Genomic DNA, 26,983 nt, shown 5'->3' on the forward strand with positions numbered 1-26,983 from the left:
TGTGGTACGCAGGCCTCTCACTGCTGTGGCCTCTCCTGTTGCGGAGCACAGGCTCCGGACGCGCAGGCTCAGCGGCCATGGCTCATGGGCCCAGCTGCTCCGCGGCACGTGGGATCCTCCCGGACCGGGGCACGAACCCGTGTCCCCTGCATCGGCAGGCGGACTCTCAACCACTGCACCACCAGGCAAGCCCTCTCTAGGACTTTTTGATCTACTGTATCTCTTTTAAGCACTCTCAGAAATAGGGCAGCCCACAAAGCTCCACTACACACACACACAGACACACACACACACACAGACACACACACACACACACACACACACACACACACACACACACACGGGAAAGGGCCAGAGTCAGAGAGGATACTGCTATTATTTCCAGTACCTTAACTCAAAACTGGCAGAACGCTCGGTCCTAATCCTGCTTTGGAGTCGCATTTTCTCGTGCACAGCTTCCTTCTCCCCTTCCCTTTCTATGGTCTTAGGTAGGCTTTCCTCTAAACATCCTGGTTGTTGCTCTTCATTGAGCCTTGAGGCTTTTTTGCTATAACTGGTCTCACCCGCCTGTGGTCTGGGGGAATATGTACCTTGACTTTCCTAAAGCAAGCCATATGGGGGCATTGATTTCCATACGCTCTTAAACATATATTTGTAGGAAAATCCTTTTGAGTCTCAGCAAGGTACATCTATGACTACCTTGCGTTTGTATTGTTTTAAGCAGTTCACAGAGGTGAGATCTTCTCATTCTGATAATACCCTGTGAGGTAAGTGGAACAGACCCAGTGACCCCAGTTTAAAAGCAAGAAAGTTAAGACAGAGTGAAGTGGTTTGTCCTAGGTCTGCGACAGAGATGAGTTAAACTTGGCATCAGACATCAGAAACACTCTTTGCCAACGGAAGCACTTAGATGTACCCAGAAGAATCCTGGGTGCCGTTCCAGAGAGTGTCTTCGGGGTGTCCCTTCCCCCCGCATCCTCCTGCCTCAGGCAGATCTCTCTCTTTGCTTGCTCAGCCCCGTCTGGAACACAGAGGCCCAGATGGTTCTCAGGCCTGGGCAGCGAGGCTGGGGCGACCCCTTAGGCGCGTCAGGCTACTCGGTATGCTGCTGATGAGCAGTAGAGGGACTCTCAACCTTTTGAACATCAGATAAAAGTAGAGATTTTATTATCCCATACTCCCCCCCAGATCATTATTGGGCTAGACTTTTTCAATTTAATGAAGCAGCATTTTTCTCCAATTTGTAACGGTCGACCAATCTCAAAGTGAGTTTTCCCCGCAAGGCGTATGTGTACTGATATTACTGTGACCAAGGCAGTGCTTTCTGACAGGAATTACTGACTTGCTAACAATGACTAACTTGCTAGCGAATCAAGACCAGAAGTCAGCTCCCTGGTATCTCACCCATGGCAGAGTCAGCATTCCCATTTCTTTTGGAGGCCAAGGCCTTTTTCCTTCCCAGATGTGCTCTTTGACCATAGGTCTAAGAACCAGTGGTCTAGAGCAAGAGGCTTTCCAGTGTTGAAAGGGTCAGGAAGCTCCCTGATGGCACCTGGACTCATGGCTACTGCTGCTCACCGAGCCCGCTATGTCATCTGTGGTCGCTCATTCCCCCCTTTCCCCAAACCTGTGCCTTTCCACTTTTGGACTTGGGCTTTGAGGAGATATAAATGCTAGGGCAAGTCTTCGCATTGAATGATTGGCTTTGGGCGTGGGTGGCTTCCTTCAAGCATGGTCACCCTCCTTCAGGCTTTCTGTCATCTCATTCTCATTGTCACCAAGGGAGGGGTTAGGACAACCAGAGCGCCACATCCCAAGGACAGCAGTGTGGCCAGGGCCAGTGGTTCTTCGAAGGTTAAGCATGTCTCATTCAAAACAGGTGATGAGCTCATTTTCCTGGACCCTCACACAACCCAGACCTTTGTTGACACTGAGGAGAACGGAACGGTTGACGACCAGACTTTCCATTGTCTGCAACCTCCACAGCGAATGAACATCCTGAACTTGGATCCTTCCGTAGCATTGGTGGGTATCTGAAGGTTGGGTGGCCCAAGAGACACAGCGCTGCCCTATCACAGTTTGGCTCCCTGGAAGCTATCCGGGTTGTTAGGTAGGGCGGCAAAAGAATGTTCGCTCCCCACCCCCACGAGAGGTAGTGTCGTGTGGTGTAGTGGGGAAGGAATGGGCCCTGAAGCCGAGTTAGGATCGAAGCCGCTTACCAGCCATGGACTTATGGGGAGTCCCTTAACTTTTCTGAGCTTCGGCCTTCTCATCTCTCCAGTGGGCAAAACGGTAGTTCCTTCCTTGCATGGCTGTATGAGTACACTATGTGTAAGGCACATAGCACAGCGCCTGGCGTGTTGTAGGCATTCTAGAAATGTTAGTCACGACCAGTGTTACCATCTTTCCCCCTTTTCCTTCTTGCCCTCTAAATATTGCTATCCGGGCACCGGGAATAAGGTGAGACATAGGGAAGGAGGGATAAGGAGGCAAGACCTCCTGGGTGGACAATGTCCATTCCTCTGGGCACACAATCCAGGAAGCTGCAGGCTTTCCCCCGCTGGAAATATGACTGCCGTCCACACATGGAAGGGACAGCTGCCTGGGGTGTAGCCAGTTGTTCTGAGGCCTGTCTGCATCCTCTCTACCAGTTTAACCCGATTGTCGGAGGGCCAGTGATGGAGAGCTGACAGAGTCCTCCTCTTGTTTTGGACCATTCTTTTAGTGCTGTAGGATGGTTCTGAGGATGGGGAAGGAGGCTGATGGTTCTCTTTCTTCCTTTTTTTTTTTTTTACCACCAGGGACGTCCCTGACTTTTTTTTTTTTTAATTTTATTTGATTTGATTTTTTATACAGCGGGTTCTCATTAGTTATCCATTTTATACACATTAGTGTATATATATCAATGCCAATCTCCCCATTCATCACACCACCACCTCTTTATTCTAAAAGATAATTTCCTTAAGGTCAAAGCCACCTTGTTAAGTAATGCCTCTAGCTAAAAGTACTATTTGGCTTTTGTTTGCTGGTTTTAATGGATTGTTTTTTATACGTAGGTATATTTGTGCACTGAATGTAATGGAAGTAACCCTGTGCTTTGGAGATCGGTTTTCAAGTTACTGTATCTCACCGTGTGAAGGGAGAGGATCAGGGAGGGAAAGGGACAGGGTAAAAGGGAAAGGGACAGAATAAGAGAAAGAGGCAGAGAGAGAGAGAAAATATGAAGATGAATGAGCAGATGTGTGTGTCCAAGTGAGGCACTGATCTAGGAGAGAGATGAGCTCAGACACTCTTCCTCCTTGTTGCTGGGAGGACACATCCAAAGGAAGTGGCCCACATCCTACTTCACAACTCCGGGCCAACGGCTCCATCTTGCAATACAAAGGGCCTGCCTGGGTGCCCCTGACCAGTTCTAAGTTGTCTTCTTTTGCTTTCCCCCAAGGGATTTTTCTGCAAAGAAGAAAAAGACTTTGATAGCTGGTGTAGCCTTGTTCAGAAGGTAAAGATGTATGTTTTTCTTAGTCTTAAAAAACAAGTGTTATTCAATATAATTCCTTTTCAAGACGGTTTTTCATAGTAACATAAATCCAGCCTGATATGACTTTATTGCAAAAGAAAGAAACTAGGATGTGGGTAATTGTACATAACTTTGGGGAAACTAAAGGAAAACTTTGGTTTGCAATATGCTTCGTGTGTCAGGTGAGCGATATTTTTAACTACTGAATGTTCCATCTCATTGAGCCCGTGAGTCAATGAAATATTCAACTAATATTCTACCATTTTAACTTAAAAATGCCAATTTCATATAGCTCAGCCTAAATTCTTCCTTACTCTGTTTGTAACACTGAGATGGTTGAAGAAGCCAAACTACTTTTCTATTTGTTTCGTGTCCATTTACAGTTTAATGTGTTCCATTATGGTTTAAGGGGCTTGCCTTTCTATTAACTGTCTTATTTATATAAAATATAGGCACACTGCCACTTAAAGCAAACACAGTTTGCAGAAATCTGTGTAAATACGAAAGCAAGTTATTCTTTTTTTTTGGCATTTTATGTCAGAGGGTATTTATCATTTTGCTGGCTCACAACTTTTGTATCTGCCTCCCTCATCCTTTGCTTCTAACACATGCCAATTATGTGGAAGATATTGATCAACTCTTATTGAAAGAATGAGGGGAAATCATAGGGAGTAGTTTAAAGAGCCCTGGATGGGGTGGCAGGAGACATCATGTTCTCTTATCTGCAAAACAGAGGGGTTGGAGAGATGGGATCTCAGAGCCTCTTGTAAGTGTAAGGAGGGAAGATTTTTCTTCACAGGTGAACAAATAATTAACACTAAAGTCCCCAGCTGAATCTGAAACCGCAGTTAATAATTGGCTGAGACATAACGGAGAATTATTTTCTAAAGGCATTACTTACATTTCAGAATGCCGCAAAACTGTATATCACATTTAACGTTAGAAAGAAAATTTTCTGATAAGACTATGCTATTTAAATTAGGACATATATCATACGTCTTGGATTGAAACTGAAACCATGCCAATATGTACCAATATTCTTTGGGGGCAGATTTAACTTGACTAACCAACATTTCTTTGGAGCCAACACTTCAGGAACATCTCACCCCTAAATTGAGTTGGTCCCACGCAACTGGCGTAAGACCTCATGATGGAGCATGGGCAGTGAGTACTGGCCTTCCATCAGATCCTCCCTCCAGCGTCCTTCCTTCCTGGCCAACAGTATCTAGAATTGAAGAGAGCTGGGTCTTCAGACGGGTCAAGTAGAGGATGGGTGTATTTGCTAAGCCTTTGCTTTCACCTTTCAACAACCAGGCCACTCTCTTAGGGTTTGGAGTCATATACTGCCAACTGGGCAGATATGTAGTGACTCTGCAGTGTTTACAACTGTTTCTATGTCTCCTCAGGAAATTCTAAAGGAAAATTTAAGGATGTTTGAATTAGTTCAGAAACATCCATCACACTGGCCTCCCTTTGTTCCTCCAGCCAAGCCAGAAGTGACAACCACGGGGGCAGGTAAGCTGTTGTTCAGAAGCTCTCTGGCCAGCAGACCCATGGATAGCAGTTGCTTTTTGTTTTTTGTTTTGCTGTACTCGGGCCTCTCACTGTTGTGGCCTCTCCGGTTGCGGAGCACAGGCTCCGGACGCGCAGGCTCAGCGGCCACGGCTCACGGGCCCAGCCGCTCCGCGGCATGTGGGATCTTCCCGGACCGGGGCACGAACCCGTGTCCCCTGCATCGGCAGGCAGACTCTCAACCACTGTGCCACCAGGGAAGGCCTAGCAGTTGTTTTATGAGACAGAAGCAATTGTGCGTCATGTTTTCCGTGGAAATGAAAAATTTCTACTCAGCTGCACTGATCAAGGAATGGTGCTTCTTCTGATGAACTAATATTTACCAATTTCAAAGAATGATAGTAAAAAAAAATGAGCTCCGTGTAAAAGTTCCATACAAAATCAAAATGACTAGAATTTCTTTTTTTCATGGTCTGGTTCAGAAGACAAATCAGAGGCCATGGGTAATTCAAAAGGTACCTTGAAGGTCTTACAGAGCCTCAACTTCATCACTTTGAATAGGACTGTGTAACAAGTCCAGTTAGTTTGATTCTTCTTTTTAAATTGAAGTATAGTTGATTTACAATGTTGTGTTAGTTTCAGGTGTACAGTAAGAGATTCAGTTATATATGTACTTTTTCAGTTTCTTTTCCATTATAGGTTATTATAAGATATTAAATATAGTTCCCTGTGCTATATAGTAGGTCCTTGTTTATCTATTTTATATATAGTAGTATGTATCTGTTAACCCCAAACTCCTAATTTATCCCTCCCCGCCCCTTTCCTTTTGGCAGCCATAAATTTGTTTTCTATGTCTGTGAGTCTGTTTCTGTTTTGTAAATAAGTTCGTTTGTATAATTTTTTTAGATTCCACATATAAGTGATATCATATGGTATTTACCTTTCTCTGACTTACCTCACTTAGTGTGATAATCTCTAGGTCCATCCATGTTGCTGCAAATGGCATTATTTCATTATTTTTTATGGCTGAGTAATATTCCATTGTGTGTGTGTGTGTGTGTGTGTGTGTGTGTGTGTGTGTGTGTGTGTATCTCACATCTTCTTTACCCATTCACCTGTAGATGGGCATTTAGGTTGCTTCCATGTCTTGGCTATTGTAAATAGTGCTGCCATGAACATTGGGGTACATGTATCTTTTCAAATTAGAGTTTTTGTCTTTTCGGGATATATGCCCAGGAGTGGAATTGCTGGGTCATGTGGTAACTCTATTTTAGTTTTTTAAGGAGCCTCCATACTGTTCTCCATAGTGGCCACACCAATATACATTCCCAGCAACAGTGTAAGAGGGTTCCCTTTTCTCCACACCCTCTCCAGCATTTATTATTCGTAGACTTTTTGATGATGCCCATTCTAACTGGTGTGAGGTGATACATCATTGTAGTTTTGATTTGCATTTCTCTAATAATTAGTGATGTTGAGCATCTTTTCATGGGCCTGTTGGCCATTTGTATGTCTTCTTTGGAGAAATGTCTATATAGGTCTTCTGTCTATTTTTTGATTGGGTTGTTTGTTTTTTTGCTATTGAGCTGTATGAGCTGTTTGTGTATTTGAAAATTAATCCCTTGTCAGTCACATCATTTGCAAATATTTTCTCTTAGTCCGTAGGCTGTCTTTTCATTTTTTTTTAATGATTTCCTTTGCTGTGCAAATGTTTTCAAGTTTAATTAGGGCCCATTTGTTTATTTTTGCTTTTGTTTCCATTACTCTAGGAGACGGATCCAAAAAAATATTGCTGCAATTTATGTCAAGGAGTGTTCTGCCAATGTTTTCTGCTGGGAGTTTTATAGTATCTGGTCTTACATTTAGGTCTTTAATCCATTTTGAGTTTATTTTTGGATATGGTGTTAGAGAATATTCTGATTTCATTCTTTTACATGTAGCTGTCCAATTTTCCCAACACCATTTATTGAAGAGACTGTCTTTTCTCCACTGTATATTCTTGCCTGCTTTGTCGTAGATTAATTGATGATAAGTGCATGGGTTTATTTCTGGGCTTTCTATCCTGTTCCATTGATCTATGCATCTGTTTTTGTGCCAGTACCATGCTGTTTTGATGACTGTAGCTTTGTAGTGTAGTCTGAAGTCAGGGAGCCTGATTCCTCCAGATTTGTTTTTCTTTCTCAAGATTGCTTTGGCTATTTGTAGTCTTTTGTGTTTCCATACAAATTGTAAAAATGTTTGTTCTAGTTTTGTGAAAAATGCCATTGGTAATTTGATAGGGATTGCACTGAATCTGTAGATTGCCTTGGGTAGTATGGTCTCTTTAGCAATATTAATTCTTCCAATCCAAGAACATGGCATATCTTTCCATCTGTTTGTGTCGTCTTCAGTTTCTTTCATCAGTGTCTTATAGTTTTTGGAGTACAGGTCTTTTGCCTCCTTAGGTAGGTTGATTCCTAGGTATTTTATTCTTTTTGATGTGATAGTACGTGGGATTGTTTCCTTAATTTCTCTTTCTGATAGTTCATTGTTAGTGAATAGAAATCCAACAGATTTCTGTATATTAATCTTGTACCCTGCAACTTTACCATATTCATTGATGAGCTTTAGTAGTTTTCTGGTGGCATCTTTAGGATTTTCTATGTATAGTATCATGTCATCTGCAAGCAGTGACCGTTTTACTTCTTTCTTTCCTATTTGGATTCCTTTTATTTCTTTTTCTTCTCTGATAGCTGTGGCTTGGATTGCCAAAACTATGTTGAGTAAAAGTGGTGAGAGTGGACATCCTTGTCTTGTTCCTGATATTAGAGGGAATGCTTTCAGCTTCTTACTGTTGAGTAAGATGTTTAGCTGTGAGTTTGTCGTATATGGGCTTTATTATGTTAAGGTATGTTTCTTCTATGCCCACTTTCTGGAGAGTTTTTATCATAAATTGATGTTGACTTTAATCAAAAGCTTTTTCTGCATCTATTGAGATGATCGTATGGTTTTTATTCTTCAATTTGTTAATGTGGTGTATCACATTGATTTGCAGATATTGAAGAGTCCTTGCATCCCTGGGATAAATCCCACTTGATCATGGTGTGTGATCCTTATAATATATTGTTGGAGTCAGTTTTTTGTTGGAGTCAGTTTTTAGTATTTTGTTGAGGATTTTTCCATCTATGTTCATCAGCGATATTGGCCTGTAATTTTCTTATTTTTTGAGATATCTTTGTTCTGTTTTGGTATCTGGGTGATAGTGGCCTCATGGAATGAGTTTGGAAGTGTTCCTTCCTCTGCACTTTTTTGGAATAGTTTGAGAAGGATAGCTGTTAACTCTTGTCTAAATGTTTTGGTAGAATTCATCTGTGATGCCATCTGGTCCTGGTCTTTTGTTTGTGGGGAGTTTTTAAATTACTGATTCAATTTCACTACTGGTAATTGGTCTGTTCATAGTTTCTTTTCTTCCTGGTTCAGTCCTGGGAGATAGTACCTTTCTAAGAATTTTTCCATTTCTTCTAGGCTGTTCATTTTATTGCCGTATAGTTGCTCATAGTAGTTTCTTATGATCCTTCGTATTTCTGTGGTGTTGGTTTTAGCTTCTCTTTTTTCACTTCTGATTTTATTGATTTGGGCCCTCTCCCTTTTTTTCTTGATGAGTTTGGCTAAAGGTTTATCAATTTTGTTTTTCAAAGAACCAGCTCTTCGTTTCATTTATTTCTATTGTTTCTTTAGTCTCTACTTTATTTCTGCTCTGACCTTAATGATTTCTTTCCTTCTGCTAACTTGGGGTTTTGTTTGTTCTTCTTTCTCTAACCTGTTTTAGGTGTCAGGTTAGGTTGTTTGAGATTTTTCTTGTTTCCTGAGGTAAGCTTCTATCGCTATAAACTTCCTTCTTAGAACTGCTTTTGCTGCGTCCCATAGGTTTTGGATCATCATGTTTTCATTTTCATTTGTCTCTAGGTATATTTTAATTTCATCTTTGATTTCTTCAGTGATCCATTGGTTGTTTAGTAGCATATTGTTTAGCCTCCACATGTTTGTGTTTTTTGCAGTTTTTTTTTTTTGTAGTTGATTCCTAATCTCATAGTGTTGTGGTTGGAAAAGATGCTTGATATGATTTCAGTTTTCTTAAATTTACCAAGGCTTGTTTTATGGCCTGGCATGTAATCTATCCTGGAGAATGTTCCATGTGCACTTGAAAATAATGTGTATTCTGCCACTTTCAGATGGAATGCTCTACAAGTATCAAGTTCATTTAGTCTAATGTGTTATTTAAGACCTGTGTTTACTTATTGATATTCTGTCTGGATGATCCATCCATTGATGTGAGTGGGGTGTTAAAGTCCCCTACTATTATTGTGCTACTGTCAATTTCTCCTTTTATGTCTGTTAATATTTACCTTGTATATTGAGGTGCTCCTATGTTGGGTGCATATATATTTACAATCGTTATATCCTCTTCTTGGATTGATCCCTTGATCATTATGTGGTGTCCTTCTTTGTCTCCTGTAACAGTCTTTATTTTAAAGTCTGTTTTGTCTGATATGAGTATTGCTACTTTGGCTTTCTTTTGATTTCCATTTGCGTGGAATACCTTTTTCTATCCCCTTACCTTCAGTCTGTATGTGTCTCTAGATCTGAAGTGAGTCTCTTGTAGGCAGCATATATACAGGTCTTGTTTTTGTATCCATTCAGCCAGTCTATGTCTTTTGGTTGGAGCATTTAATCCATTTACGTTTAAGGTAATTATAGATATGTATGTTCTTATTGCCATTTTGTTAATTGTTTTGGATTTGTTTTTGTAGATCTTTTATTCCCTTTTCTTCTTTTGTTCTCTTCTCTTGTGATTTGATAACTACCTTTAGTGTTATGTTTGGATTCCTTTTTCTTTTTTGTGTGTATATCTATTATAGGTTTTTGGTTTGCAGTTACTATGAGGTTTTTGTATAACAGTCTCTATATAAATGTGATTGTTTAAGTTGCTGATCTCTTAATTTCAAGTGCATTTTAAATACCCTGTATTTGTACTCTCCTCCGCTCATGATTACAGTTTTTGATATCATATTTTACATCTGATTGTTTTCTGTATCCTTTAACTGCTTATTGTGGATACAGCTGACTTTACAAGTTTTGTCTTTTAACCTCCCTACTAGTTTTGTCTGTGTATTATATACTACCTTTATTTGTCTTTACTGGTGAGCTTTTTCATTTTATAATTTTCTTGTTTCTGGTTGTGGCCTTTTCTTTTTCACCCAGAGAAGTTCCTTTAATATTTATTGTAAAGCTGATTTGGTGGTGCTGAATTCGTTTAGCTTTTGCTTGTCTGTAAAGCTTTTGATTTCTCTTAAGGAGAGCCTTGCTGGGTAGAGTATTCTTGGTTGTAGGTTTTTCCTTTTCATCACTTTAAATATACTGTGTCACTCCCTTCTGGCCTGCAGAGTTTCTGCTGAAAAATCAGCTGATAGCCTTATGGGAGTTCCCTTGTATATTATTTGTTGCTTTTCTCTTGCTGCTTTTAGTATTCTCTCTTTATCTTTAATTTTTGTAAGTTTGATTACAGTGTGTCTTGGTGTGTTTCTCTTTGCGTTCATCCTATATGGGACTCTCTGTGCTTCTTGGACTTGGGTGCCTGTTTCCTTTCCCAGGTTAGGGAAGTTTTTAGCTATTATCTCTTCAAATATTTTCTCAGGCCCTTTGTCTCTCTCTTTTCCTTCTGGGACCCCTATAATGCAAATATTAGTGCACTTGGTGTTGTCCCAGAGATCTCTTAAACTGTCCTCATTTCTTTTCATTCTTTTTCTCTTTTTTCTGTTCAGCTGCAGTGGTTTCCATTACTCTGTCTTCCTGCACACTGGTGCATTCTTCTGTATCATTTGGTCTACTGTTGATTCCTTCTAGTGTATTTTTCATTTCGGTTATTGTACTCTCCATCTCTGTTTGGTTGTTCTTTGTATTTTCTCTTTGTTAAAAACTAGCTTCTCATTCTGTGCATCCATTCTCCTCCCGAGTTCTTTGATCATCTTTACGACCATTACTCTGAACTCTTTCTTGGGTAGATTGCCTATCTATCTCCGCTTCACTTAGTTCTTTTTCTGGGGTTTTATCTTGTTCCTTTGTCTGGAACCTATTCCTCTGCCACCTCATTTTGTCTAAGTTGCTATCTGTATTTTTATGTCTGTGGTAGGTTAGTTACGTTTCTCAACCTTGGAGAAGTGGCCCTCTGTAGGAGGCATCCTATGTGTTCCAGCAGTGCACTCCTCTCTTGTCACCCAAGCTATATGCTCTAGGTGTTCCCCCTAAGAGGGCTGTTTGGTTCCTTCTGTTGTGGCGGGCTGACTATGTGGGTGGTCTGCTAGGCTTAGTTGGCTTCTAGTCTGGTTGGTTGCCAGGCCCTGCCTTGTGCAGATGCTGCTGGTTGCTGTTTAGTGGGGCCTGGTCACGAGGTGGCTGGTTGTGGAATCCAAGGGGGCCCTGGAGCTAGTGCTGGCTCACTGGTGGCCGGAGTCAGGGTCCCGAAGCCTCGGGGGCTGTTGCCCAACTACTGGCAGGGGTTAGTGCTGGATTACTGGCAGGCAGAGCTGTTTCCTGGAGTGTGGCTCCTGGGCCCAGGGATCCCAGAGCTCATTTCAGATCACTGGTAAGGGGGGGCTGGTTTCTGATACAGTTCGGTATGGGGTCTGGGGTGTCCCTGAGGTTGCAGTGGCCTGCTAGTTGGCAGGGTCAGGGGCCAGCTGGTCCCAGGATAGGGTCTCTGGCCTGTGTTGTGGGATTGTAGTTTTCTTGCTTCTGGTGTCTGCCCCCTGGTGGGTGAGCCTGCTTTAGAGTCTTGTTCAGGCTTCCTTGTGGGAGGGGCCAGGGCCTGCCCACTGGTGCGTGGAGCTGGGTCTTGGCCCTCAGATGGGCAGGGCCATGTCTAGGGGCTTGTCTGGAGGCCGTGGGTCAGGACTTCTTTAGGCAGCCTGTCTGCTGATGGGTGGGGCTGTGTCTCTGCCCAATTGGTTGTTTGGCCTGAGGTGTCCGAGCACTGGAGCCTATAGGCTGTCGGGTGGGGCCAGGTCTTGGCACTAATGATCCAACATGTCAGCCACCAGGAGTGTTCATGTAGTTGAATGTTCCCCAGTATGTCTGCCACCAGGGTGTATGTCCCCCAGGTGAGCTTCAGCCACCCTCCCCCACCGCCAGCCTCTCCAGGAGAGTCTCCAGGCCCAGCAGATAGGTCTGGCCTAGGCTCCTATCAAATCACTGCTTTTGTCCTGGGTCCCAGTGCACATGAGATTTTTGTGTGCGCCCTTTAAGGGTGTAGTCTGTATTTCCCCCAGTCCTGTGGGGTTCCTGCAGTAAAGCCCCACTGGCCTTCAAAGCCAAATGCTCTGGGGGCTCCTCCCCCCAGTGCCAGACCCCCAGGCTGGGGAGCCTGATGTGGGGCTCAGAACTCTCCTGTGGGAGAACTTCTGTGATATAATCATTCTCCAATTTGTGGGTCGCCCACCCTGGGGGTGTGGGATTTGATTACATCGCGAGCCTGCCCCTCCTAGCCGTCATGTTGTGGATCCTTTGTGGCGTTAGCTGTAGGAGATCATTTCTGGTCGGCTCCAGTCCTTCTCATCAGTGGTTGTTCTGCAGATAGTTGTGATTTTGCTGTGCCCGTGAGAGCAGGCGAGCTCGGGGTCTTTCCACTCCACCACCTTGGCCCTTAAACCTATTTTGATTCTTTATAGAGAATTGCTAATACTCAGCAGTGGTCCCACCTATAAGTCTCCTCTACACAAACTTTTCTGTAGCAAAGCAATTAAAAATGCATGGTCTTGGGGCTTCCCTGGTGGCGCAGTGGTTGAGAGTCCGCCTGCCGACGCAGGGGACGCGGGTCCGTGCCCCGGTCCGCGAAGATCCCACATGCCGCGGAGCGGCTGGGCCCGTGAGCCATGGCCGCTGAGCCTGCGCGTCCGGAGCCTGTGCTCCGCAACAAGAGAGGCCACAACAGTGAGAGGCCCGTATAACGCAAAAGAAAAAAAAATGCACGGTCTTAACTACTGAGTAACTTATTGACTGCTTGAGACAAAGTGTCAAGCTTTTTTCTTCCTCTTTTCTGTATTGTGATAGAATTCATCGACTCTACTGAACAACTAGAGGAGTTTGACCTGGAGGAAGATTTTGAGATTCTGAGCATATAGAATAGTGGGGACTCACCTTGGAGATCTGTCTTCCATCTGGCACCAGAAGAACATGAATTCATCACATAAAACTTTTCTAGTCAGCAAGTGCCTGATATGCCAACAGCATACAAACTTGATAGCAATCATGACTGAGCCAATCACCTTTTCTCAGAAAAAAACAAACAAGTGAACAATATACCCCTTCCCCAGAAAGAACTAAAACAATCATGGAATCTAGGAGCAGAAAGATTAGGAGTCGTCTCTTGCACTTCCCAGCTTCTTACATGGCCACAGCGAATCTTCAGCTACTGAAATGAGGAGGTGGATGTCTGGAAGATAGACAGCAACTCCCACCTTGCTTCCAGCACCAGCAGATGAGAGATGGTTACCCAGTGCTTCTTCACCCTTTCAGGTTTGACCTCTCTGGGCTAAATACTAAGAAGCAATCTGTTCTCTTGCTCTAATAATAAAGTGTTAATCTCGTATCAGGGAAAAAAAGTTCTTGTTAAATTATTTGAACATGTGTTTAAATAATTGATCTCAAAAAGTGTGTCAAAGACATTACATCAAATGTATACTTATTGATCTCCTTCCTATTTGAGAGAACCTTAACTATTTGATGGGTCACTGTCCCCATCTTTACTGATACTTTTGTCAGATGGTCACCCTGTCCTTAAATCATTATCATTTAAATCAGGGGTCTGCAAACTTTTTCTGTCAAGGGTCAGATAGGAAATGTCTTAGGCTCTGAAGACCACATAGTGTCTGTCACAGCTACTCATATCTGCTGGTGAAACCCCAAGACAGCCATAGACAATGTGCATGCACATGAGCCTGGCCGTAATCCAATAAAACTTTATTTACAAAAACAGGCAGAGGGCTGGATTTAGCCCACAGGCTGTAGTTTGCTAATCACTGACTTAAATTGTTGATTTTTGTTTGGGAAATTAAAAATTGTGTTTGAATTTGACTCCATTTTGCTTGACAGTCATAACTGGAAAGAATTATTCATGTGGTGACATTAATCTGTGCATCAAATACAATTCCAAACCATTTCAGGACTAGCAAGCAACATACTAAATTTGAAAGCACATATTCGTCAAATTGGCTTTGCTAACCACTCTCTTGTGTGGATGCACCTCATGTCCCAGTGCTATCTTCCCCTTTTCCTCTCCTTGTCTTCTTAACCTATGCATTTCACCTCCATGCTCAACCAAGCCCCCAGGTAGGCCAGCAACTGCGGTTTGAAAGCTAGCACTAAACCAAGGTGGGTTTTTTTGTGTGGTATATTTAGGAATATTTGAACACTTGTTTCCTTAGATTCCATTTTTTTCTTTTCCAGTAGATAATATATTCCAGCGGTTCAGAATTCGAAAGGTGCAAAATGGTATTCAGTGAAATGTCTCTCCCTCCCACAGGTCAGTTCTCTTTCCTGAACACTCCCAATGTTATTAATTTCTTCTTTATCCTTCCAGAGGATATATTTTATGCATATACAAATATATGCACATATATCTTAGATTTGATTTTAATGACTAAAATTTCTCTACCTTTTTTTTTTTGGCGGTACGCGGACCTCTCACTGTTGTGGCCTCTCCCGTTGCGGAGCACAGGCTCCGGACGCGCAGGCTCAGCGGCCATGGCTCACAGGCCCAGCCGCTCCGCGGCACGTGGGATCTTCCCGGACCGGGGCACAAACCCGTGTCCCCTGCATCGGCAGGCGGACTCTCAACCACTGCGCCACCAGGGAGGCCCTAAAAGTTCTCTACTTTTGATTTATCTGTAAATGATCCTGAGGCCCCAGAAATATGGAAATTCCTTTCTTGAACTCTAGCATGTGATGGGGCTAAAAACAGTTGTAGGCTTATCTTGAAGCATGTTGTGGATTTGTTGCCTGTTGGAAGACATTATCGACCCTTGACTTTAATTGTATTTTTCCGTGTCTCAGTGTTTTGTTATAAAGCTCGACTTGCAGTGACAGGAACCCCCTTGGCTCTGAGGGGGGCTTATGAATTTCAGTGAGATGGACTTTAGAAAAGTTTTCATCAAAGAAAGAATGTCAAAGGAGTCAAATGTTCATATTGGATTCCTTTTATTTGCAATGTACAAAGCTGACATCATGCTTATTACTGAGGAGGTGAAGTTAACAATAGTTCAGATTATACTGATTATGCTTTGTCTGTGTTGGCACAGTTTACATAATATTTAAGGAAACAGAATCACCTGGAAGGAATTGCCTCATGTCAACATAGCTAAGTGTTCTGGGAAACTGATAATTAAAGGAAATGGTTAAAACAAATCCCCCTAAACAGAATATACTTTACAGTCTACTCAGGCTTGCTTTGGGTCTGCTAACTGCTAAAGAGAGGACTGTGCTAGATTTTTATGAGGCTTTAAAAACATATCAAAATGGTTTAACAGGCTACCTGCGAAAGAACAATTGGATGGACTTTTTCATGGAAAGTCTCTCACAGCCTCAAAATGCAAAGGAACCAACACTGCAGTGTCGAGTTGCCACACTGCACACATCTGAATGGCATTTGGAATAAACAGGGGCTTCTGAGAAATTGGGACAAGGGATTTTCCTTTTTGTTCCTGGAGTCAAAGGCAAAATTCACACCTCCTTACCCATCCTCCCCTCTCCCCCCGGCCCGGGAGAAAGGGCTGCGGTTCTCATTTCCCTTTATGGGTCTGACCACATTTGGTGCATCCTCTGCTCTACTCTGAACCAGGCCGCGTCTGCTGCCTGTGGCTGGGGAGGGAGTCGGCAAGGAGGAAGTGATTTGTCTACGACCATGTGAAGTTCCTGAGCACCTCTCGGCTGCTGGTCTTCCAGCGTCCCTAAGTAGTCTGGGGCCCAGTCGTGCTCACTCTCGAAGGGGTCAGAGCTCACCCCGGGACACTGGCTGGCCCCTCATTCCAGCTCTGCTGCCTGCCTAGACACAGTGGGTCTCTGGGAAGAGGTGAGAGCTTGCCCTGTGCAGGCTTGAGCCATCCAGTGTTGAGCCAGAGAAATTTTTTCATGTGAAAACACTGGGTTCTAGTTTAAGCCAAATGATGTGCGGTGACCTCTGGACATAATGAAATGACTCCTCTCGCTATCACGAAGAGCTTTCTGATCAAGAGAGTGAGGAAAGCTAGCATTCTAAGAAAGCGGTGGCCCAGCAGGTCTTTCTGAGGTAGCCATGAAGAGTCACACAAACTGTAGCACCGAAATGGGACAGCAGATCTCAGCAGGGTGGGCTCACCCATGGGGCCTGAGGGTGGAGGTGACCAGTGTCCAGTAGTCCAGCCCAAACGAGACTCCAATGTACAACTTGACAGATGGGCAAAAGGGCTTGGCCTTCCTTCTTCAGACCGTTCGGGTTTGTGAGGTGACCGTTGTGCGGGGCAGGGGAGGGCAAGGGGCAGAGTGGCAGGTGCCACCCTACACGCTTTTCATACACACCTGGCAGCGGCTGACCCGGGTGTGGAGCTGCCCGGCTTTCAGCGTCTCAGATACAGGCTCCTCCCCAAACTGCTCCCTCTCTTCCACCGTCGTCAGCCAGAAACTGTACTTGTTGGCAAAGTAGTGGCAGGTGCCCCGGGCACCACTGCACTCGATGAAAGGAGTGGCTCGGAAATCCTCTAGGCAGGAGCCAGGGGAGACCAGGGACTGGCCCCCGCCCTCAGCGCCGGCGGCCGTGTGCTGAAACAGATGGGCGGTGGCTGTGAACTGGTCACCTTGGGAGGTGATGGACTCCGCCGCTCCGTCTCTCAGCTCTGGTCTCTTGGCTCAGCCCCCCTGTCTGGCCAGCGGACCAATAGCTATGTTTTAGGACCGGGGGCGCTCATCCTCCCTTGTCTCAGCCTCAGAGCCAGGAGCGCCCCCTCCAAGCTCTCTAGGGCCCTCCTAACTCATGGCTCCTGGGCTGCGGCTGCATCCCAGCCAGTATTTCCCAAGCTGCTGCCGTCCCGCCGAGTCCAAGGTGTGTTAGGTGCCCCCCGAACATTTCTACTGACAAATCTGAGAAAGGCTGAATTAAGGAAACCGCCAACAGGGCTCAGGATGCAGTTCTTCTCACAGCCGCCCGTCTGCCCCAAGCCCTTGGCGGTGGGCTCCAGAGAAGGGAGAGAGCACGGAATAGTCCACAGGTCGTTAGACCACGGGCCCTTCCCCCCAGCGGACCTATGAATAGCTCTGGCTCTGAAGTCACCTTCATTGGAACTTTTACTGCAACCTGTACCATACCCTTTAGGGTGCCATTTAGTGTTTGTTACCTGCCGAGAACAAGCACGCCTCGTATTTGGCCTAACGTCCCGGCCCTCGAGCCACAGGGCTCCCTCAGCACTCGATTTCAGAATTTCCCTCCCAGCGCTCCCTGCCCTCGGCCTTCATCCTGGTGGAGAGGGCGGTGCGGGACCTTACCATGAGGAAGGAGTACCCAATCCAGAGGCTGCGCCAGCCCGTGGGGCACTGCGGGATGGTGATGTCCTGGCTGTGCACAGCAATGGCTTGTGAGGGCGCCTCACACACAGAGCAGCGGCCGATGTACGGGGGAATCTGCGTCTGGCCGACGGGCATCATGGGGATGGGCGCGGTGGTGGAGAGCCAGTAGGATTTATCGTTGCGCCGGGCATAGTGGCACACTTCGTTGATGTTGCAGTAGATGAAGGGCATGGTGCTGAAGCGGGGCAGGCAGGAGCCAGCAAACCCTGCAAGGAGAGAAGGTGGGCAGGGGCAGGTAAGTTCTGGCTGAGGGGCAGGGCTGCGATTGTCCCTGGAGCCACTACAGCTGGACTAGATGGTGGTTTGGGTTCACATCCAACTGCTTGTAGCAGAGCAGGGACGCCTTTCCTTCCTATCCCGGACCACTGTACACACACTGAAGTCTATTTTCTATGCACCAGGGAAGTTTGATAATGAAAAGAATCGTTTTAGAGACTGAATGATGACTCCCTAATTAGTCTGCTTTGTCAAATCAGCATTTAATAGAGTGAGCCTGAGGTTCTCTGAAACACACACCTGAAGACAATTCAATTGATTCTTGGGTAATCATTGTTGCCGGCAGGTCATATTATTATTACTACTACTGATCGCTAACGTTTAATGGATGCTTAGCACGTGTCAAACGTTGTTCTAAGCATTTTACATGGGTGATTCCTGTAATCCTTAGCCTACCCTATGGGACAAGTACTAGAATTAGGCTTGTTCCACTGAGAAGGAGGCGGAAGCTTAGACAGGCTGAATAACGTGTCCAGAGTGAGCGGCAGAGCTGGGGTTTGAACCCAGATCTGCCTGACTCCAGAGCTGGTGCTTGTAACCCACTACCCAACATGTGCCCATCAAGGGTTGGGAGGAGCGAGGAGTGTGGCTCCTGGTCCGTGTGGGGACAGAGGGCCAGGGCTGGATGTGCGAGCCGGTACCTACCCAGGTCCTGGTTGTGGGCTTTCTCCTGCCCCTCCACGAACAGCAGGCTATAACCGACCCACAGCTGGCTCATCCCGACGGGGCACAGGGGCACCTGTTCTGACTGGCTGTGCTTCACCAAGGTGTAGCCCACTCTCACGCTCTGCCCAGGCATTCCAGCCCTCCCGAAGGGCCCCGGCTTCCCTGGAGCTCCTGAGATGGAGAGAGCAGAGATAACCAAGGACCCGCTGAATCAGAGGCAGTGAAAAAGCAGAGCTGGGGTTAGCGAGGCAAAAATCACACCCTCCTCTCCTGCCCGTGACAGACGTGGCTAACAATCGCGGCACTTTCCCAGCGAGCGTCAGGACTGTTCTGTACTCAGGACAACTGATTTGCCATCTCTGATAATAAAATGGAAGGTAAGTAGCAGAGCAGCCATATCTTATCTCAGATTCTCTTCTCCCTTGAACCACCCCCCTTCCATCCACGTCAGAATCCCTGGGTAGAAGAGGGGGTGTGCAGGGCAGGGGGCCACGCTATAGTATAGAGTTATAGCTCTTAAGAGCTGGAAGAGAACCCAGAGAACTATGTGGAACAGTCCTTTGCCTTCTGGAATGTAGGGCTCTAATCCTTCACAGGCTCAGAATGGAGTGAACAGATTCGAGCCCAGTTTTCCAGCCTGCTAGTAGTATCAAGCTTTACTGCCCAGTTTCCTAATTCCACGATTCGAGATTTTGACTCACCCTCAGGCCTCAAACCCTTACAGAAGCCCTCTGCCCCCTAGTGCCGACATTGCCAGACCTTCAAATCCTGGAGGGCCTTGCAGTCCAGGGAGACCAGGATCACCAAGAGCCCCAGGTGGGCCAGGGAGTCCATTGGGGCCGTCTTTGCCGGGGATGCCAGGTAAACCTTTGAAGCCTGCCAGGAGAGAAGGCCCACAGCGGGGTACTCAATGTGCAGTGTCTGGAGGAGCCTTCCTTGGAGAAAGGGGACTTGTGTGTCATGCCCAGGACTCACCAGGAGAGGGCGAACTGGCCATCACCCTGGAGTGCACGCTGAGCTCAGGACTGAGCCTCCTGGGCTAGTCCTTAGTTCACGTCCAGGCAGCTCAGCCCTGGGACCTCACTCTGAACTTAGCCCTTCTGAGCTCCTTCACACCCATGTCCCCGTCCCTTCCTCTCATCTTCCCAGCAATGCTAGGGAGGATGCAGGGCAACTGCTGGGGTCCCATGTCAGAAATGAGGACACCGAGGTCCAGAGAGACTGCTAGCTTACTCCGGCTGGGGCAAAACGGGGATTGGAAGCCGGGTTTTCCGTCCCCCAGCCCTGGGCTTTCTCCGTTGCTCTCTGTGCCCCCACCACGCTCCCTCCTTCCCGCAGCAGCACATTAGCGAGGGACGAGCTGTCTGGATTAGCTGCTGTGCTCTGCCCACACAGAGCACTTCGTTCCGTGTGCTTCATTCTCTGAAGCCAAGTACAACTGCTGGCCCTGCTGGTCCCCTCCTTCCTGGTGAGAAGCTTGGAAGCTTTGTGAAGGAGCCGAGGAAACGCTCCATGAAGGTGCTCCCTTGGAGCCGGGGTTCCCAGCCAGTTGCTTCAGCCTCCCAGCCAAAGCCGTCTCAGCTCCCCGCGAAGTCCCCTTTCTCTGGCGCCCTCCTCACCTTGTAGGCCTCCAGGGCCTTGGGCCCCAGGGTCCCCCATGAGGCCAGGGATGCCATCGATGCCTGTTAGACCCATGGGTCCAGGAGGAGCCTCGATGGCTTCTGCAATTGGTGTTTGTCCAGGAGCGCCTCGGGGGCCAGATAAGCCTGTGGGCACGTGGGAGAAACGGAAATGTCAAGCAGAGGCAGAGGAGGTGGCCAGGGTGGGCTCCCGGAGGTTCAGCTGGCATCACAGCCGAGACCCCAAACCCAGCCAGCTGGCCTACTAATAGAAGCCAAACAAGCCAATTTGCTTATGAATTCATTGAAAAAGTATTTGAGTGCCGACTACATGCCAGAGCCTGGTAGATCAGGGGATAGAGCAGTGAGTAAGACCTTTATGAGACGATGGTCTGGTGATAAAGATGAAAAATGCATAACCTGACACAAACCATTAATCTTACTGCAAATTGTAAGAAGTGCCATAAAGGAAATGGACAGTGCACGGACAGTGGGAGGGAGCGGAGAGGGCTATGGGGTGGAGAACCTCCTTTAGAGAGAGTTATAAGTGGCCTCTTACAAGCAGTGACACTTAAGCTGAGACCATTAAAGCATTAGAACAAGCTGGGGGGTGGGGGAGAGTGTTCCAGAAGTAGAACTAGCATGTGCAAAGGCCCTGTGGCCAGCCAAGGTGTGGTGTTTTTTGGATAACTGAAAGAGGCTAGTGTGACAAAAGCACAGTGAACAGCAAAGGGGAAGGGCTGGTAATGAGGATGGAGAGGGAGGCATCACAGAGGGCTTCATGGCCATAGTTAATTCTTATGCCATGAGACGCCCATGAATGATTTCTGTTTTTACAAGACCTCTCTGACCACTGTATAGAGAAATGATTGTTGGGGGAGGTGAATGATGGAAGCAGGGAGACCAGTTAGCAATCACCGCAGTGATCCACGTGAGAAATGTTGGTGCCTTGGACCTCAGTGGTAGAGATGGAGGTGATGAGAGGGGGGCAGATGCAAGGCACGTGTATAGGAGACACAGCCCTCAGGGCTTGCTAATGGATTGGATGTGTGTGTGAGGGGAGTGGTGATAAAGGACAGAAAGGATGGTTCTCCATTTCTAGATTCAGCAAATGGGTGAGTGGTGATCTGAGTGCAAACGCAGTGACCGCAAATGCAGAAACAATGCAGAGAGGGGAGGTCAGTGGCAAGATCCGTGGTGGCAAAGCGGCAATGGCCTTCAGTCCTGGGAGCTGATGGAGGCAGAGGTATCTCCAAGGTGGAGAAACTCCCTCCCTGGAGGAGCTTGATCCAGCTGCTTCAGCCATTCAGGCTTTCTTGGCGTGCTTAGCAGTGACTCCTGAAGGAATGATACGCCCCAACCCCTCCCCTGAGCTCAGGATCAGCCTGGCACATGCTCTCAACTCACCTCTTGGCCCTGCCTTCCCCTTCATCCCCGGAAGTCCTGGGTCTCCAGGTGGCCCGACTTTGCCTGGAGTCCCCATGAAGCCAGGCTCACCTCTCATGCCTGGCAAAGTCCAAAGGAAAGCAAGTCAGGGCCTGGCACGGTGGTGCTGGTGGTGGTGGGGCTGAGACTAAGCAGAGGCGAGGGCAGGAAAAGCATCATCAGCTGGTCTGTCTTCACAGGGCTGCAGGAAGGGGCCGTATCCGACAGCGGAGTGGGAAAGGACCCAGTAGGCAGCCACGCAGTCATACCTTTCAGTCCTAGCTCTCCAGGGAGGCCAGAGAAACCTGGAATTCCTTGGTCTCCCTTGGGCCCTTGAGGGCCAGGAATTCCAGGGAAGCCAGGGTCTCCCGGGTCGCCTTGATCCGAGGATGGCCCAGGGGGTCCTGGGAGCCCCGGGGGGCCTGGGCGGCCTAGGGATAAGATCGGAAAAGGGATGAGGGCAGAGGGAAGAGGAAGCGGCCATTGCTGAAAGCCTTGGGACTGATAGGAAGCCAAAGGCTATTCCCAGGGCAGATAATGTTCCCTTGCCTTCTGTGGGGCCCCAGTGCCCAGACCTTCCCAAACCCTTTTAGCAAAATGCAGCCCATTCCAACCCCCTGTGCCCCTGCGGGAGGAGGGACGTGGGGCCTCACAGGCCCGTGCACGTCCAGCAGTGGGGATGGGGCTGGACTGTAGACAGGCCCTCCCCAAACTCCAGACAAAAGGTGATGGCCAGCCCTCTTTGGGCTTCCTGACTTTACCTTGTTCTCCATCTAGGCCTGGTCGCCCGGGGTCGCCAGGTTGTCCTGCTATGACTGAGGGCAAGGAGAGACCTGGGGCACCAGGGAGACCAGCGGGGCCCTGGAGACCTGGGAAACCTGCAAAGAATAAATAAAAGGGGCTGCAGGGGCTTTGTGTGGCTAAGAGAGGGCCAGGCCCTCTCAGAGAAAATGGAAGTTCACACAAGAAAATGGAAGCCCTTAGGGTAGGAGCCAGACCAGCTGGGGCCAGCAGAGGGCTCTTCTCCCTTTCTCCTCCGTTGGCAGCCATCGGCCCAGTGCAGCTGGCAGGGGCTCAGAGACTCCTCGCTCACAGCAGGCGCTGCATTGAATTGGGACGGACAGAGCTTTGGAAAGTTCTAGCTCCCCAACCTCGCTGGTAATGGAAATACTTTAGATTTTCCCTCAATCAGGAAGAAAAGAAAGTATGACTGCAGCACCTGGAATCGAAGTTTCCTACAGTGTTTTTAAACCTACTGTCCCTGTTGCACAACATTTCATCAGGTTAGCCAGTCCTGTCTGCTGCTACTCTGAGGAGGTCACAGATCGAGGTGGGGCACAGGCCCCAGCCAGTCAGAACAAACACCCACTCGCCCGCTCGAGCAGAATGGAGGTGGCAAGGGTGCTATGACCTCCGGTGTCTTCTACAGCTAACTACTGGGTCTTCCAGGCAACCTGGAAAACAGTTTTATAGGTAATTCATGATATTAGCTGAATGCTTGCTGAATTGCCTGAATCCCTTCTCCCTGTTTGGCCAAAGAGAATAGCCATTTACTGGAGTACATACATAATACTCGTTTGCTCAAAGTTTAATACTGCTTTACATGTTTTCTGTTTGTGGAATGATTTCTATTATAATGTTCAAAACCAAAGATTTCAACCGATTATAGTAGATTTATACAATATGCATACATTGAAAACATAGATGGTAGTCTTGCTGGGAAAACACATCAAAGCCACGTATACAAATGTAGAAATCTATTTTATTCTTGTAACATGGAAGAAATGTATTTATTACTTTGGTATATTCTAAAAGATAGTCAAATGAAGGGGAATAGATTTGGTTGACAAACTGTTTTGGTGGTTGAGATTCTTGTTTGTGACAAGAAAATCCCAAAATATGATGTTGAATTTTATTTTTCTGACAAGAGAAGCTGAAAATATTAATGTTGAATTTCTCATATTTCGCTAAGAAACAGTATATCCATGATAATTTGTAAAGAAAGATGGCAGATTGGTTAACTTGGGTGTCTTTAGCAGCTCATTGATTAATTGAATACTGAGGAAATATAAAGGAGGAAAAAATAAATTTAAAGAAAAGTTTCCACTTATTAGCAGTCTGGAAAAGAAACAAAGGAAAAACAAAAAGCAAAACTAGTTGCAAAACCACTTGGTGCTACTTTTAGCATTGTCAGTTAGGTCTTGATGAACCGTTGAAGTATTTTTCTTTTTCACAAAGGTAAAAATCTGAAATGAAAGACATTGTATTTTTGTCCTGAAAATATAACTTCATATATCTATACATACACATGTGCTGAAATTATGCAAAACCAATAAACAAGACACCAAATATAGTAGAGTAAGTGTGGACAGCACATGGATTGTAAAAATGTCTGTTTCCATGGCAATATTTGGAGCCTCCTTCTCTTTTCACCTGTTTCTTGATTTTATAATTACACCAATATATCATTAAACCTGCAATAAAGGTACTACCGACCCCAAGTAGTAAAAAAAAAAAAAAAAAAAAAAAAAAGCTCAAGTATTTCTTCAAGAATGAGACATTCTTTTAAATTCTGGAATTTTATTTTATTTTTTTATACAGCACATTCTTATTAGTCATCAATTTTATACACATCAGTGTATACATGTCAATCCCAACCTCCCAATTCATCACCCCCCCACCCCCCTGCCGCTTTCCCCCCTTGGTGTCCATACGTTTCTTCTCTGCATCTCTGTCTCAATTTCTGCCCTGCAAACCGGTTCATCTGTACCATTTTTCTAGATTCCACATGTATGCGTTAATATACGATATTTTTCTCTTTCTGACTTACTTCACTCTGTATGACAGTCTCTAGATCCATCCACGTCTCAACAAATGACCCAATATCGTTTCTTTTTATGGCTGAGTAATATTCCATTGTATATATGTACCACATCTTCTTTATCCATTTGTCTGTCGATGGGCATTTAGGTTGCTTCCATCACCTGGCTAATGCAAACAGTGCTGCAATGAACATTGGGGTGCATGTGTCTTTCTGAATTATGGTTTCCTCTGGGTATATGCCCAGTAGTGGGATTGCTGGATCATATGGTAATTTTATTTTTAGTTTTTTAAGGAACCTCCATACTGTTCTCCATAATGGCCGTATCAATTTACATTCCCACAAACAGTGCAAGAGGATGCCCTTTTCTCCACACCCTCTCCAGCATTTGTTAATGGTAGATTTTCTGATGATGCCCATTCTAACTGGTGTGAGGAGATACCTCATTGTAGTTTTGATTTGCATTTCTCTAATAATTAGTGATGTTGAGCATCCTTTCATATGTTTGTTGGCCATCTGTATGTCTTCTTTGGAGAAGTGTCTATTTAGGTCATCTGCCCATTTTTGGATTGGGTTGCTTGCTTTTTTAATATTGAGCTGCATGAGCTGTTTATAATTTTGCTGCATGAGCTGTTATAATTTTGGAGATTAATCCTTTGTCCATTGATTCGTTTGCAAATATTTTCTCCCATTCTGAGGATTGTCTTTTCGTCTTGTTTATGGTTTCCTTCGCAGTGCAAAAGCTTTGAAGTTTCATTAGGTCCCATTTGTTTATTTTTGTTTTTATTTCCATTACTCTAGGAGTTAGATCAAAAAAGATCTTGCTGTGACTTATGTCAAAGAGTGTTCTTCTTATGTTTTCCTCTAAGAGTTTTATAGTGTCTGGTCTTAAATTTAGGTCTCAAATCCACTTTGAGTTTATTTTTGTGTGTGGTGTTAGGGAGTGTTCCAATTTCAGTCTTTTATATGTAGCTGTCCAGTTTTCCCAGCACCACTTATTGAAGAGACTGTCTTTTCTCCATTGTATATCCTTGCCTCCTTTATCATAGATTAGCTGACCATAGGTGCGTGGGTTTATCTCTGGGCTTTCTGTCTTGTTCCACTGATCTATGTTTCTGTTTTTGTGCCAGTACCATATTGTCTTGATTACTGTAGCTCTGTAGTATAGACTGAAGTCAGGGAGTCTGATTCCTCCAGCTCTGTTTTTTTCCCTCAAGACTGCTTTGGCTATTCGGGGTCTTTTGTGTCTCCATACAAATTTTAAGTTTTGTTCTAGTTCCGTAAAAAATGCCATTGATAATTTGATAGGGATTGCATTGAATCTGTAGATTGCTTTGGGTAGTATAGTCATTTTCACAATCTTGATTCTTCCAATCCAAGAACATGGTATATCTCTCCATCTGTTGGTATCATCTTTAATTTCTTTCATCAGTGTCTTATAATTCTCTGAATACAGGTCTTTTGTCTCCCTAGGTAGGTTTATTCCTAGGTATTTTATTCTTTTTGTTGCAATGGTAGATGGGAGTGTTTCCTCAATTTCTCTTTCAGATTTTTCATCATTAGTGTATAGGAATGCAAGAGATTTCTGTGCATTAATTTTGTATCCTGAAACTTTACCAAATTCATCGATTAGCTCTAGTAGTTTTCTGGTGGCATCTTTAGGATTCTCTATGTATAGTATCATGTCATCTGCAAACAGTGACAGTTTTACTTCTTCTATTCCAATTTGTATTCCTTTTATTTCTTTTTCTTCTCTGATTGCGGTTGCTAGGACTTCCAAAACTATGTCGAATAATAGTGGTGAGAGTGGACATCCTTGTCTTGTTGCTGATCTTAAAGGAAATGCTTTCAGTTTTTCACCATTGAGAATGATGTTTGCTCTGGGTTTGTCATATACGGCCTTTATTATGCTGAGGTAGGTTCCCTCTATGCACACTTTCTGGAGAGTTTTTATCATAAGTGGGTGTTGAATTTTTTTTTTTTTTCTGTACTCGGGCCTCTCACTGTTGTGGCCTCTCCCATTGCGGAGCACAGGCTCCAGATGCGCAGGCTCAGTGGCCATGGCTCACGAGCCTAGCCACTCCACGGCATGTGGGATCTTCCCGGACCGGGGCATGAACCCGTGTCCCCTGCATCAGCAAGCGGACTCTCAACCACTGCGCCACCAGGGAAGCCTGGGTGTTGAATTTTGTCAAAAGCTTTTTCTGCATCTATTGAGATGATCATACGGTTTTTATTCTTCAATTTGTTAATATGGTGTATCACATGGATTGATTTGCATATATTGAAGTATCCTTGCATCCCTGGGATAAATCCCACTTGATCATGGTGTATGATCCTTTTAATGTGTTGTTGGATTCTGTTTGCTTGTATTTTATTGAGGATTTTTGCATTTCTATTCATCAATGATATTGGTCTGTAATTTTCTTTTTGTGTAGTATCTTTGTCTGATTTTGGTATCAGGGTGATGGTAGCCTCATAGAATGAGTTTGGGAGTGTTCCTTCCTCTGCAATTTTTTG

At 45.4% G+C, this 26,983-nt stretch overlaps 2 protein-coding genes across 5 annotated transcripts in view; one reads left to right on the forward strand and one right to left on the reverse strand.

Annotated features, from left to right (window-relative positions):
* The window catches only part of ATG4A (autophagy related 4A cysteine peptidase), a 63,400-nt gene extending 49,743 nt beyond the window's left edge, over positions 1–13,657 (forward strand). The window contains exons 10-13 of one of the 3 annotated variants that reach the window (XM_029241238.1): positions 1,880–2,025; positions 3,443–3,499; positions 4,924–5,032; positions 13,115–13,657. In XM_029241238.1, the coding sequence (XP_029097071.1) occupies positions 1,880–2,025; positions 3,443–3,499; positions 4,924–5,032; positions 13,115–13,185 (383 nt within the window). In that variant the 3' untranslated portion in view covers positions 13,186–13,657. The remainder of the gene's footprint in view (positions 1–1,879; positions 2,026–3,442; positions 3,500–4,923; positions 5,033–13,114) is intronic. The other 2 variants (XM_029241240.1, XM_029241239.1) reach the window with 2 other exon arrangements.
* Positions 13,658–15,253: 1,596 nt separating this feature from the next.
* The window catches only part of COL4A6 (collagen type IV alpha 6 chain), a 283,132-nt gene continuing 271,402 nt past the window's right edge, over positions 15,254–26,983 (reverse strand). For both annotated transcript variants that reach the window (XM_029241453.1, XM_029241452.1), the window contains 8 exons: positions 22,404–22,520; positions 21,912–22,073; positions 21,625–21,723; positions 20,218–20,364; positions 19,358–19,474; positions 18,578–18,769; positions 17,576–17,862; positions 15,254–16,855 (listed from right to left, as the gene is read on the reverse strand). In XM_029241453.1, coding sequence (XP_029097286.1) covers positions 16,595–16,855; positions 17,576–17,862; positions 18,578–18,769; positions 19,358–19,474; positions 20,218–20,364; positions 21,625–21,723; positions 21,912–22,073; positions 22,404–22,520 — 1,382 coding nt within the window. In that variant the 3' untranslated portion in view covers positions 15,254–16,594. The remainder of the gene's footprint in view (positions 16,856–17,575; positions 17,863–18,577; positions 18,770–19,357; positions 19,475–20,217; positions 20,365–21,624; positions 21,724–21,911; positions 22,074–22,403; positions 22,521–26,983) is intronic.

This window comes from Monodon monoceros, unplaced genomic scaffold, assembly GCF_005190385.1.
Source record: "Monodon monoceros isolate NGI ecotype Baffin Bay Population unplaced genomic scaffold, NGI_Narwhal_1 Super_Scaffold_22, whole genome shotgun sequence".
Lineage (NCBI taxonomy): Eukaryota > Metazoa > Chordata > Mammalia > Artiodactyla > Monodontidae > Monodon > Monodon monoceros.